This window comes from Notamacropus eugenii, chromosome 3 (assembly GCF_028372415.1).
Source record: "Notamacropus eugenii isolate mMacEug1 chromosome 3, mMacEug1.pri_v2, whole genome shotgun sequence".
NCBI lineage: Eukaryota > Metazoa > Chordata > Mammalia > Diprotodontia > Macropodidae > Notamacropus > Notamacropus eugenii.
The window spans coordinates 396,328,663-396,343,193 of NC_092874.1; the positions used below are offsets into that span (position 1 = coordinate 396,328,663).

General features: G+C 39.3%; 1 protein-coding gene across 2 annotated transcripts in view; it reads right to left on the reverse strand.

Annotated features, from left to right (window-relative positions):
• Positions 1-532: 532 nt before the first annotated feature.
• The window catches only part of OTOA (otoancorin), an 87,701-nt gene continuing 73,702 nt past the window's right edge, over positions 533-14,531 (reverse strand). For both annotated transcript variants that reach the window (XM_072597865.1, XM_072597866.1), the window contains exon 31: positions 533-1,694. In XM_072597865.1, the coding sequence (XP_072453966.1) occupies positions 1,621-1,694 (74 nt within the window). In that variant the 3' untranslated portion in view covers positions 533-1,620. The remainder of the gene's footprint in view (positions 1,695-14,531) is intronic.

Below are 14,531 nucleotides of genomic sequence, written 5' to 3' on the forward strand. Positions count from 1 at the left end.
CTTGCTTGCCCAGATTATAGCAAGCTATACAGTAATAACTTAGTCTGTCGGGACTATGAGCTAGATCCACAACAGAATGGGAGATTAAGCCAGATCCTGAATTAGGAAATTTATCCACTGCTTTTAATGATCCTAAAAAGTTAACTTGCTGCCTCAAGAGATTCTATTTTTAACACCAATATTTTCCCACTGATGTTATGTGGTTTCAAATGGCAGAATATTTTGATCTCAGAAGAACCATGATTACAGGCTTTGCTTAGTGAGTATAAACAGGCTGCAGCATATTATTAACATTGACTTGTGCATGTGGAACACAGTATCAAGGACATACATGAACGGAAAAGGACATGGGCCAGTTAGGTTTTGCGGGTGAAGAATACAGATGGAGAACTTGAGTGTAGCATTTTCATCTGTTAAATATTAAGAGAGTAAGACAAAGACTTCTAGTGCATTAGATAAATACTCTCTTAGAAAGTGCATGGACACATAACACGAGGGAAGATGCATAATTTGTAAAATATTAATCAATCAATAATCAATCAGCAAGCATTTATTAAACACTTACTACATGCCAGGTACTGTGCTAAGTGCTGGGGTTACAAAGAAAGGCAAAAACCATGGTCCCTGCCCTTAACAATCTTACATTCTAATGAAGGAGATAGCATGTTAACAACTATGCACATACAAGATATATACAGTGTGCAAAAGGGAGGTAATCTCATAGGCAAGGCACTAACAGGGACAGGAGGGTAGGATTTAAGATGAGTATTGGAGGAAGTCAGAGAAGTCAGGAGGCAGAAATGAGGAGGAAAATTCCAGGACAGCCAGTAAAAAGCACAGTCAGGAGATGGTACATTATGGGCAAGTAATAAGCAAAAAGGCCAGTGTTGTTGCATCATACAATCTGCAGAAGGGAGCAGTATAAGAAGACTAGAAAAGGCAGGAAGGAGACAGTTGTAAAGGGCTTCCAAAGGCAAATAGAAGATTTTAGACTTGATCCTAGAGGTAATAGAGGGCCACTGGAGTCTAATGAACGGAGAAGGCAGGATTTAGACAGACTTGCACTTTAGCAACTGAGTGGAGGATGGACTTGAGTGGGGAGGGACTTATGTCACAGAAACCAACCACAAAACTACTGTAGTGGCTTAGGGGTAAGGGGATGAGGGCCTACACTGAAGCGTCAGTTGTGTGAGCACAAAGAAAGGGAATATACAAGAAATGTTATGAAGGTAGAAATGACAAGAACTGACAAGAGACTGAATATATAGGATGAGTTGAAGCGTCAAGAAAGAATTAAATCACAAGCCTGAGATCATGGATACTTTTAAGAAATCCTTGAAATTCTTTAGCTCTTCAACAACTCTCTATACCTAACATCTCCAATATGATGGTTATTTCTGGATTATGCAGGAACATAGGAAAAGGAAAAAAAAGAGGAGGAAAAAAGGTGATGTAGGGGAACTATAAAATGTCTAGTGGAAACAAATGGTAAGGGTTTACAACAAAAGAGATGATCTTGAACTCTTTCATAGAGTAAAGCTCTCTTTTTCATTCTACAGATTCTTTTAACTCCTGCCTCCCCTGGTGGTTTAGATGGAGGATTTTATGTTCGTAGTAAGCTCACCGATGCTGTTCCAACAGGACCAACATTAGCCAACATAGCCAAAAGCTAGAGCCACTAAAGCCTGGAGCACCTAAAAAAAAGACACAAAGAACAATGTATCATGGCTACCATGATGGATGTGAAGCCCATCAAACATCCCATGGTCCTTACAAAGTGACAGAGCCAAAACATGAAAAACAACAATAAAATAATTTAAAGCATATCTCACCACCTCTACTTTACCCCAAGTACACAGACTCTAAATTATAGTTTTGAAGTTCAAAAGGACCTCAGAGATCATCTTGTCCCATTCCTTCTGAAGAAACTGATGATTTCAAGCAAGGTTAAATGACTTACCTTTAAGTAACTCAGGAGTCGCAACGACTCCTTCCTACCTTTCCAGGTTTCATACACATTATTTCTTTCCATGCATGGTATAGTCCATTGATATTAGACCATTTGCTGTTCCTCACATATGACACTCTACCTCCTGTCCATGTCTTTATAGTGGCTGACCTGGAGTCAAGAAGACTCATCTTACTGAGTTCAAATCTGGCCTCAGAAACTTACTAGCTATGTGATCCTGGGCAAGTCAATCCCGTTTTCCTCAATTCCTCATCTGTAAAATGAGCTGGAGAAGGAAATGGAAAATCCCTCCATTATCTTCACCAAGAAAACCCTAAATGAGATTATGAAGAGCTGGACATGACTGAAAGAATTAACAACAACCTATGTATCTGCATTATTCTCTCTTCTCACTTCTTGTTAGTCAGCCCAAAAGCATTGATTAATTGCTTACTATATGTCCAGCATTGTGCTAATCTCTGGGGGATAGAAAGAAAGACATGCACTGCTCTCAAAAAGCTCCCAGTCTGATCGAGAAGACAGCATGGGCACAACTCTGAAGTCTTTTACATGAGGCTTTTCCTGATCCTGACACTTGACTGACAGAATGACCAAGGTCAAATAGATAGTAAGTAGTAGATCCAGAACTTAAAATCAGGTCCTGGTGATTTCTTGTTTTTGTTTACTTACTTCTGCATCACTTCATGTCTGTCCATGCTTTTTTTCTGTATTCATCATCGTCAACACAGTAATGAATATTTTAATCCTTCATCCTTGCCTTTTTTTTTAAACAGACCAGACCAGACCTTCAGAGATCATACCTCCCTCTCTAAGGGAGTAAAATCTCCCCATCTTTGGAACTTCTCCCTGGGGGTGAGCCTAGCCATAGAAATTAATATGTGAATAAGTACATTCAAGTAAAAAAAATTTTAACCTCTGCTTTGGAAGTTTGGATATTTCTTAAAAATTTGTTATTGACATATTTTGGTTTTACATTGCCTAAATTTTCTCTTGTTCTGCTTTTTTCCCCTCCCAGAGAGACGTTGTTTTTTTCTTTTCATTTCCATTGTGGTAGTCATCGGGTATATTGTTTTATTAGCTCTGCTTACTTCACTCCGCATCAGTTCATGTAAGTCTTTCCAAACTTCCCTGTAGTTCTCATATTCATCAGCACAGTAATTAAGGCTATTTTTATTCTTTCTGGCTGCTTCTTTTAGTCAGTGCTAGTGCTACAAGTCATGCAGACACCTATATAAAAATATTTAACCATTGTTTATGTTTGCTATTTTGTTTTCCTTTGATGTTTTGTATTTTGAATTGAATTTAGCTCAATAGCTTTTGCCAGTATTAGGAAGATTAATTACTTGTCGACTTTTAAATTTTAATTTGGTTTTGTTGCATTTTACAGATTTGATACACAATTTGTTTTCTTTAAAAGTCTTTTTTCCCCTTCCTGCTATTTTATTTCTTCTCTTTAGCTGAAGTTTGTAGTTCAATTTTTGTTTTGAATACTGTTTCTGTTTTGTTTTTCTTGTTTTGTTTTTCTATTGATTGTATCTGGTCTTATAGCTTCCTCCTTGTACCTGGTCCCAGAGTGGTGGTGTTGTTCAGTCATTCAGTCATGTCTAACTCTTTGTGACCCTGTGAACCATACTGTCCATGGGTATTTCTTGGCAAGGATATTGGAATGATTTGCCATTTCCTTCTCCAGTGGATTCAGGCAAAGAGAGGTTAAGTGACTTATCCAGGGTCACACAGCAGTGTCTAAGGCTGTATTTGCACTCAGGTCTCACAGTACCTCTTCCCTTTGCACTCAATTTGCTGCATTCCTGTGTTTAATTTACATAAGAAAGCATGCGTTCAATGATGCCCATAGTGACCCTGCATATGATTTTGATGCTTGTTGGTGAAAATGGAATACTGCTACTGTACTCTGCCTATTGTTACTGTAGTTCATCTGCTTTACCTTATTCATTTTATTTAGGAGAGAGCACTGTTTTGTCATATCATTGTTATATAGTATTACACAGCTAATTCACATTCGTTATGTAGTTAATCCAATATTGTCATTGTGAACCAATATTTTGAAAAATAAGAGCTACATGTGAAATGAATTATTTTCTAATGAGCATAAAGTACAGACTCTGGATATGAGGCAAAGGATATTACAAAAAGATTCTCTTACAACATGGCCATAAACTGTTTGGGTGAATTTGTGAAGAGAATGATGATTGGTGATGCCAGTACAAATGCCCTGCTCCAAAGGCCAAGTAACACCAAAGCTATGGTAATATCTAAAAGAGTGAAAGATGCACATACACACATATACATATATGCACACCTGTCCATATAGGCAAATAGTGTACATATATTCATGTGTGTGCATGTACATGTGTAAACACATATGTACATATATATAATCTAGGCTACAAGCAAATGGCCCAGTAGCTGAATGTTTCAATTTCTACCAGACAGCATGTGAGCAGTTTATGTGAACCTTGCTTCACTGAATCAATGTTCTTTATCTCATTTGTTTGGATGACTGGAAGTGAAAGCAGATGACTGATGAAGGACTGAGAGAAGTGACACAATTTAGGAAGGGAGGTCAAAATGCTAAAAGACTCAGGCTTCAGACTTTGAAGGCATATTCTGTTGGGATAATGAGAGAAGGTGGACTTGTATAATAGCTTACTATGCTGGACTGGCTCTGATTCCACACAGGGTAGTTGTATTGAAGCAATCGAGAGTCCCTTGGCACATATTAGTTTATGGCAGGCCTGCATAACTTGTAGCCAGCACACCATTTACCACCTTTGGGACTCTTGCAGCACACCAAAGGATTTCTGGAGGTGAAAAATGGAGAGGAAAACATCCTTTGTATGTAGAGGAAATCCTTTGGTGTTCCTCGCGCCATAAATTGTGTAGGCATGGTCTATGGCCATGAAATCTTTACATGATTATTTTGGATCTATGGGTCAGAAGAGGACCCTAGCACTAGTAAGAAAGAGGTTGTAGTGACCCTAAGATAAGCTGCTGCTATCACCAAGAAGTGTGACACTTTGCCTTTTGTGTACTAAGGTAAGTATTACCAATTCATAGTGTATCTTTGGAGAATACAAACACAAGCAAACCTTTGGATTTGGTCATCATTGACTTCCTATCTCTGGAAGATCATAAAAACATGTATCCTATGTAGGTGATGACTGAACATTTCATAACATATGCACAAACATATCCAGCCAAGACCCAGAAAGCTGTCATCATTGTTAAAATGCTATGGGAAAAAATAGTTCTCAGTTCATAGACTTCCTCCTAAAATCCATTTAGAAGAAGGCATTGACCCTGAAAACCTATTGCTTGAGTTGATGTTAGCTTCAGATGACATCATCTGAAACCATCCACACTTTACTACCCTCAAGAGGACCCATAACTTGAGTCTCTGGTTGTATGCTGCTGAACAAATAAGGAACACAGATGGGAAGATCTCAGTGGAGGCAAGATGTGATTTTCTTAGTAAACAAGTACAACTCCACCAGGAATAATGACACAGGCTCCATATCCTTCCTTCTGGGTGAGAGCTACCTATGGAGACTCTGAGGATCCATAACCAGTACACTTCTTGTCTGAGAGAGAAGTTGAAAGAAGCTTAACACCTACTTACAACATCAGTTCAGAAGACTGCTTTAAGAAATAAATGAGCGTGGGGAGGGACAGGATCAAAAGAAAGAGAAGAAGCAATGGGGGGCAGGATGGGATGGAGGGAAATATAGTTAGTCTTACACAACACGACTATTATGGAAGTCATTTGCAAAACTACACAGATATGGCCTATATTGAATTGCTTGCCTTCCCAAAGGGAATGGGTGGGGAGGGAGGGAGGAAGAGAAGTTGGAACTCAAAGTTTTAGGAACAACTGTCGAGTACTGTTCTTGCTACTAGGAAATAAGAAATACAGGTAAAGGGGTATAGAAAGTTCTCTGGCCCTACAGGACAAAAGAGAAGATGGGGACAAGGGAAGGGAGGGATGATAGAAGAGAGGGCAGATTGGTGATAGGGGCAATCAGAATGCTCGGTGTTTTGGGGTGGGGGGAGGGGACAAATGGGGAGAAAATTTGGAACCCAAAATTTTGTGAAAATGAATGTTAAAAGTTAAATAAATTAATTTAAAAAAAAAAGAAATAAATGAGCGTATGATACTCAAATCTCATTGTCAAGACCTTCAACAAAAAAACAGTTTTTTCTGAGAAATCTTGATGCCCATGGGGACATACAAGTTAGCAGATAAATGGAAAGATCTCCATTCCTGGATGTGGAGTGACTGGACAATGTGCCTTTTTACAAAATAGTCCTAGAGATTTGTAGGGTCTCTCTAAAGGCAATTCACCACAACCAATTTTTGCTAAGTGAGTTGTTTAGACTCTGAGATATGTAGGTAGAGACTGATGGACATCTACCTCACTGGGTTCTTAACAAAAGAGGCCTCCCACAAGTTACACAAAGACTATCTGGATCATATTATGGCTCAGAAATGAACAGGTCAAGAGAAGAATTTGTTTCCAAACTACTCCAATATCTGTACCAAGAAAACCCCAAAATGAAGAGTAAGACACACCAAAAATGACTGAATAACAACAGTGACAAAAAACCCAACAAAGATTTAAAATAATGGGAGAAGATGAAACCCAGAGGAAACACTTTTCCTGCCTGAAACTTCAACTGTGGAGATGAGTAGGGCACAGAACACAATAACGCTGTTAGTCGGCCTGGGCCCTCCACAAGTAAAGGTTTAAGGATGAAAACTATAGCTCTCACTAGAACTCTGACAAGTCCTATCAGGGCAGATGGGTCAGCGTGTCAAAGGATATCTAAGTTTATTTGACTTTAGGACTAAATTGAAGGAGAAACTGGAGAAATGGTTCCTCATTGATGTTTACCAACTTAACATCCTTTGCATATAACTACATATAGACATGCACTTACGCATGTGTATGGACACATTTCTATAACATGTAATATGTTCTGCACAAAATTTAAACCTACATCACAAAAATTGCCTCTCAAGTAATACTTTTTCCATTCTATGTATATTCCATGTACTGTTGATATGTGTTTGCTGTTAATAATGCCCTGAGATGATTAGCTAGGATACTAAGTTAATGTTGCTTCTTCCATTAAGAGCTGATTTTGATGCTGTGATGTTTAATTTTACATGGCAAGCATGCCACAGATAATTTTGTAAGGGACTACAAAATTCTGACGTTCGGGAAGAAAGTAGTGGGGTGCCAGAAACTGGTATTCTATATTTATCTTCGGAGTCTCAGAAGACTTACCCATTACCCATTTCTAAGGGAGTAGGGGGAAAAAAGACATTTCCAGAGGGAACGATGTCAGAAAGGCTGGTGGGAATGAGGAGAGAGAGAGAGAGAGAGAGAGAGAGAGAGAGAGAGAGAGAGAGAGAGAGAGAGAGAGAGAGAGAGACAGAGAGAGACAGAGAGAGAGAGAGAGAGAGAGAGATGCCATGCAGAATGCTACTGCTGCTGAAACTGCCTCCCACTATTACCATGACTGAACTGGTAGAAGAGAATGGTGAAATAAAAAGATTAGTTGCTGAGTAGATACAGTTTTGTCATTTCTCTTGCCAAAGGGGGAAAAAGCCCTAGTAATATCCAAACTTTTTCTCACTATCACTCTTACATTCTCAGGAGAATGCTGAGCTGTATTCCCAATTTTTGTCCCATAAGTCTATTTGATTTCTAGGTGTAGGGGTTTGCTTTTACAATTTGTTTACAATTAGTTTTTGTAAACTACTGTGTCTTCTTAGGGTAGCATAGGCTTGTATATGTTCCCTGTGGGGTTAAACACAACCGAAAGGGAAACAACTGTGTGATAACTATAGCTGGGAGGTAATGGCAAAAATACAGAGGAACCATACTAAGAGATATTTCCAAATCTTTATTTTATAACTGTCCAACAGCAGAGAAAAAGGCCACATGAATCTGGACCACATGAACCTAGAAATAGCCTAAACCTAAAACAGCATATTTAGAAGAGGAGAAGAGATATTTGGAGTCTTTTTTAAGCTCTTTTGAGGCCCACTGCCTCAGGTATCTTCAGTTCTTTTGCACTCTTAGCTCCAGGATGAAATATAAAATGCTTTGTTCGGCATTCAAAACCCTTCACAACCCTAGTCCCCTCCTGTCTTTCCAGACTTCTTACACTTTACTCCTCTTCATATCCTTTGCCATCCAGCAATACCTTCCTTCTTCATCTCGTGACTCTGTGCCTTTTGACTAGATGTTCCCTATGTCTGGAATGTGCTCCCTCTTCATTTCGGTCTACTGGTTTCCCCGAGTTCCTTCAAATCTTGGCTCCAATCCCACCATCTACAGGAGGCCATTCCCATTTCTCACTGCTACTGCCTTCTTTTTAAGATTACCTCCCATCTACTCTATACAAATCTCATATGTACATAGTTGACCGTAAGGTGGCTCCTTCCATTAGAATCTTCTTGAAGGCAAGGACTATGTTTTCGTCTTTCTGTACATCTCCAGTGCTTAGCATAGTTCTTGACACATGGTAAGTGCTAATAAAGACTTGAGTAACTTTTAGTCTAGAAGGTTTAATGAAACTCCTTCCCCAAAGTGGGGAAAAGAAGGCAGAGACTAGAGAGAAAAACATACCTAATGCCTGATGGAGAAGTCTGGAATGAGGGGTGCCACTAACATAAAAGGAGGGGAGCCCATCAAGAAGGAGTAACTAGTTCTAAGCACAAGCACCTATTATCCCACACAACTGACAGACATTACATCCAGCCCTAAATCATGCTCCATATTCATGTAACCAGGACATCTGGCTATCTGCCCCATCACAATGCACAGGTATTCTCATCACTTCTTAAATGTTTCTATCACTTGTTCTGGGAATAGTAATTAGAAAACTATTTCCATCACTTCTGGAAAGAGTATGACAATCTATTCTCCATGGCTCCACTTACCATCCTTGTGACTTATCAGGCCAAAACTATCTTTTCTTGTCTACCTCTGCCTCATATGTGTTGTCTCCCCTTGTTAGAAGGTAAGCTTTTTGAAGACAGGGACTGTCTCATTTTTGTCTGTGTACCCTACCTCTCGGTACCTAGCACAATGCCTGGCACATAGTAAATGCTTATTAAATGCTTTTTCATTCATGGAGAAAAGACAGAGGAAAGGTAGTCTAAGTTCAGCGAGCTGAAGTTTCATCAATTCCCACCCTATATGATACTGCCCTCCTCATCTTTGAAATCTTGCTGTTTTTAAAAAAAACCCCATGGTGGGTCAGCAGAGGAGGAAGAAAGAGTAACAGAAGAGTGTATACTAGGTAACCAGATTACCCTGGTAATTGGTAGAGTAATTCTTCATCAGAAAAATAGACCCACAAGAATATTTATTTTAAGAGGAAAAAAAAAGATGAAGAAACTCTTTTGTGGGGGGGGGGGGAAAGGCTTCCTGCCCAAAATTGCACCTCTAAAATGTGGATCTTGCAGACTCAGTGGGCATTCAGACAGATTCTTGGTTACTCTGAAACTGCTAAACCATCGTGGGAATTATTTTGGCTTATTTGCTTCTCCTCCTCCTTGAATTCATTGCTCAACATTTTGTTGACATTTGTTGAGTTTTAGGTTGAAAAAGTAGATAAAATGTATACCAGGCAATATTACTTACTGGGTCCAGCTCTGGTAAATTAAATGTATTGGGGTACACAGACATGAGCTATAACTGTATGAAGTTGTGAAATTGATTTCATTCATGTCAGTGTGAAGGTGTGACCACACATCACCTGAACCTTTGATCCTGTGATAGTTTTTAATTACTAACATTTTAACTAAACTCTAACCTCAAGTGTTCAGGACATTGGTTTAGCAATCTAAAAATCAATTCAACGAGCATTTATTGAGTGTTTTTCTACGTGCAAGTCACTGTACTAAGCTCTAAGGGTACAAAGAAAGACAAAAAAAAATAGCCTTGGCTCTCAAAGAGCTCACAGACTAATGTCTTATAGTTTAATTCCTTTCAAAGGGTAGAGGGATCCCATATTTTGCTTGGCTCAAGATCAAAGTGGAAGTGGAAGTTACAAAGTGGCAGATTTAGGCTGATGGCCAGGAAATTTCCCAGAAATCAGACCTGTTCACAAAGGGCTATCTTGAGAGGTAAAGTTATCCTTCCCTGAAGTTCTTCTAAGTCTAGAGGTCCAGTTATCAGAAATATCAGTTTGATTATTTTTTCCATCAAGTTTCCATTTTAGGTGGCAAACCACTACTGTTCCTTCAAGTGTTTGGAAGGAACTAAGGGATTAACAGCTAGTTGCAACAGTTTGGGGTGGGCAGTAGGTTTGGAGTCCTTGCTTGGCAACAAATAAAATCGAATGATTGAGGGATGGGAGGGAAAAAACTGGGATGCCAAAGCTAAAGGAGCAGACAGAAAGTTATAATAAAGTCTGATTTAGGTGAGGCAGTGTGGTGTAGAGGAAAGAACGCTGAAATTGGAGTCATAAGACCTGGATCTAAATTTTAGCTTGGCTTGTTACTCATGGCTAGTGACTTCGATCAAGTTACAGTTTTAGGTATAAGTAAGACTAGATAGCCTCTGAAGTCCATTCCAACTCAGATTCTGACCTCATTGATAACTTCTTTGGGCCTCAGTTTCCTCATCTGTAAACTGAAAACATTATATAAATAATCAGTAATGTCCCTTCTTTTTCTAACTCCTATGATCCTCATTCAGGAGGCCTGAATCCAAAGCCAGCCTCCAAGATTTACTAGCTATGATACCTCGATTGGGTCATTTAAATCTCCAAATCTCTATTTCTTCATCAGTACGATAGGTAAAATAATACTTGTACTATATTCTTCATAATGTTTATCTGGGAAAATAGTCATAGAATTTCAGAATTAAAGGGGACCCCAGAGACTGCAAAGTCCAATAATAAATAAATGAATAATGACTAAAATTTTTTAAAATCTAGCCCCAAAACCTCAAAATATAAGCTCCCAGGCCATCACCAGTTGCCTTGGCTTTTGTCTTGTCATTAGACTTCAGTGACTAGAAGAAAGAAAGTAACTGATGACTTTGCACGGTTCTGCCTCACTTCAATTCAATTCATTCCCAAGACTCCTGATGTCACTGGTCCTCATCAAGAAAGGACAAACAAGGGGGTGGAGCCAAGATGGCAGAGTAGAAGGATGAACCAGCTCTAGCTCTACCCCCAGAGCCTATAAAATACTTGTAAAAAATTACTCTAAACAAATTCTAGAGCAGCAGAAGCCATAAAAACAACAGAGTGAAAGAGATTTTCAGCCCTAGACAGCCTGGAAGGCCGACAGGAAAGGTATATCGCACCAGGCTCAGAGAGGAGCGCAGCCCAGCCTGGGCCACACAGCAGGACTGGAGCAGGCTTCTGGGCGGGAAACCATGAGTAGCAGCTGCGGTTCCCAGATTTCTCAATGAACAAATGCCAAAGACAGCATTAAAGGTTAAGAAAGCTTTCTTCCCCTGGGTAAGAAGGGAGCCCAGTCTGGCCCTAGCTCCGGCCCTAACCCTGGTCCCAGGGTGGCAGCAACATCCACTTTTAGAGCTCTCGGCCTAAAGATCCTGGGGGAATCGAGTGGCTGAGCTGGGTCTCAGCCCTGAGTGGCGGTCCTGGGGAGAGGAGGAGCACTGGTGTGGCAGAACTGGTGGTGGCTCTGGAAAGGGAATCCTACTCGCAGTTCCAGGCCACAAAAGAGTGCTTGTGGTTGCTCACAGGCCAGAGTGCAGGCCAGGAGAGGAGTAAACTCCTGTCTCTTGATTAGGCCACCTTGAAGGAACTGAGAACTTACAGGTTCCTAGAGCATACCTTCCACTTGACAAAGGACTCAAAAGTCAAGTAACTGGCTGGGAAAATGCCCTCAAAAGTGGAAAAAGATAAGACTATAGAAGGTTACTTTCTTGGTGAACAAATATCTTCTCCCATCCTTTTGGATGAGGAAGAACAAAGCAGACCATCAGAGGAAGACCTAAAAGTCAAGGCTTCTACATCCAAAACCTCCAAGAAAAATATGCAATGGTCTCAGGCCATGGAGAAGCTCAAGAAGGATTTTGAAAATCAAGTGAGAGAGGTGGAGGAAAAGCTGGGAAGATAAATGAGAGCAATGCAAGAAAATCACGAAAAGTGAGTCAGCAGCCTGCTAAAGGAGACCAAAAAAATTGCTGAAGAAAATAACACCTTTAAAATAGACTAATCCAAATGGCAAAAGAGGTCCAAAAAGCCAATGAGGAGAAGAATGCTTTGAAAAGTTGAATGGGACAAATAGAAAAGGAGGTTCAAAAACTCAGTGAAGAAAATAGTTTTTAAAAATTAGAATGGAGCAGATGGAAGCTAATGACTCTGAGAAACCAAGAAATTATATAACAAAACCAAAAGAATGAAAAAATACAAGACAATGTGAAATATCTCATTGGAAAAACAACTGACCTGGAAAATAGATCCAAGAGAGATAATTTAAAAATTATTGGTATTGGTTGACCTGAAAACCATATAAAAAAAAGAGCCTAGACATCATCTTCCAAGAAATTATCAAGGAAAACTGCCATGATATTCTAAAACCAGAGGGTAAAATAAAAATGGAAAGAATTCACCAATCATGTCCTGAAAGAGAACCCAAAAGGAAATCTCCTAGGACTATTGTAACCAAATTCCAGAGTGCTCAGGTCAAGGAGAAAATATTATAAGGAACCGGAAAGAAACAATTCAACTACTGTGGAAATACAATCAAGATAACACAGAATTTAGCAGCTCCTACACTAAGGGACTGAAGGGCTTGGAATAGGATATTCCAGAGGTCAAAGGAGATAGGATTAAAACCAAGAATTACCTTCCCAGCAAAACTGAGTATAATACTTCAGGGGAAAAAATGGATTTTCAAAGAAATAGAGGACTTACAAGCATTCTTGTTGAAAAGACCAGAGCTGAATAGAAAATTTGACTTTCAATACAAGAATCAAGAGAAACATGAAAAAGTAAACAGGAAAGAGAAGCCTTATGGAACACATTAAATTTGAACTGTTTACATTCCTACATGGGATATTATTTGTAACTCATGCGACCTTTTTCAGTATTAGGGTAGTTAGAGGGAACATATATATATAGGTGGGTATAGGTATGTATGTATGTGTATATTATATATGTGTAAGTATGTATATGTACATGGATGTATGTGTGTATATACATGGACATATACATAGACAGGGCACAGGGTGAGCTTAATATGAAGGGAGAATACCTAAAAAAATAAAATTTACTGTTGAATGGAATGTACTAGGAATAAGAGAAAGAGAGAATATAACAAATCATCTCACATATAAGAGATAAGAAAAAGCTTTTACAATGCAGGGGAAGAGTGGGGAGATGAAAGGAAATAATTGAGCCTTACTCTCATGAGATTTGGCTTAAGGAGGAAATAACACACACTCAATTGGATATGGAAATCTATGTTACCCTGCAAGAAGGCAAGGGGGAACAGGATAGGAGAGGGAATATAATAGAAGGGACAGCAAATTGGGGAAAGGGATAATCAGAAGCAAACACTATTGTGGGAGTATAAGTCGAAGGAGAGAATGGAATAAATGAGGGGCAGGATAGGACAGAAGGAAATGTGGTTAGTCTTTTACAACATAACTATTATGGAAATGCTTTGCATTGTTACACATGTATGACATATTGAATTGCTTGTTTTCGCAGTGACGGTGGATGGGGAGGGAGGGAGAGAATATGGAACTCAAAGCTTGAAGAATGAATGTTAAAAATTGTTTTAGCATGCAACTGGAAATTAAGTTATGCAAGCAACAGAGTACAGGAATCTATTCTGCCCTACAGGAAAATAGAGGGGAAGGGGATGGAAGAAGGATGAGTAATGGAAGGGAGGACAGATTGGAAGAAGGGGTGGATAGGGTGCATGCTGTCCTGGGGTGGGGGATGGGGAGACATAGGAAGAAAATTTTGAATTCAAATTCTTGTGGAAGTGAGTCTTGAGAACTGAAAATAAATAAATTATATAGTTAAAAAAAAAAAAGAAAGGAAGGACAAACAACAACAAGCAAGTGATTATTCAGCTTCCACCTGGAAACTTCCAGAAAAAGAAAAGAAGAAAAAAAGAAGGAAGGAAAAAAGAAAGAAAGAAAGAAGAGAAAGGAAGGGAAGGAATAAGCAAAGAAGGAAGGAATGAAGGAAGGAAAGAGACCAAATTTGCCTCCTTACAACTCTGACCTTTTGCTTCTAGTTCTGACCTCTAATGCCACACAGAAGGCTAATCCCTCTTCTACATATCAGCTATCATGTTCCCCCTAATTCTTTTTACCAGTATAAACAACTCCAGTTCCTTCAAAGGTTTCTTAGGTGCTAAAATGAAACTAGGTTGAGGTGTTCAGAACTTTGACCCAGGGTGCTAAAATGTTGGAAGCACTGATAGTACCACACAAAAGCATAGAAAGAACAGAGTTTAACACCATTATCAAAACTGACTAAAATGGGAAGGTGCCACTAGATGTCAGCATGCCCCAGTTGAGCTGCT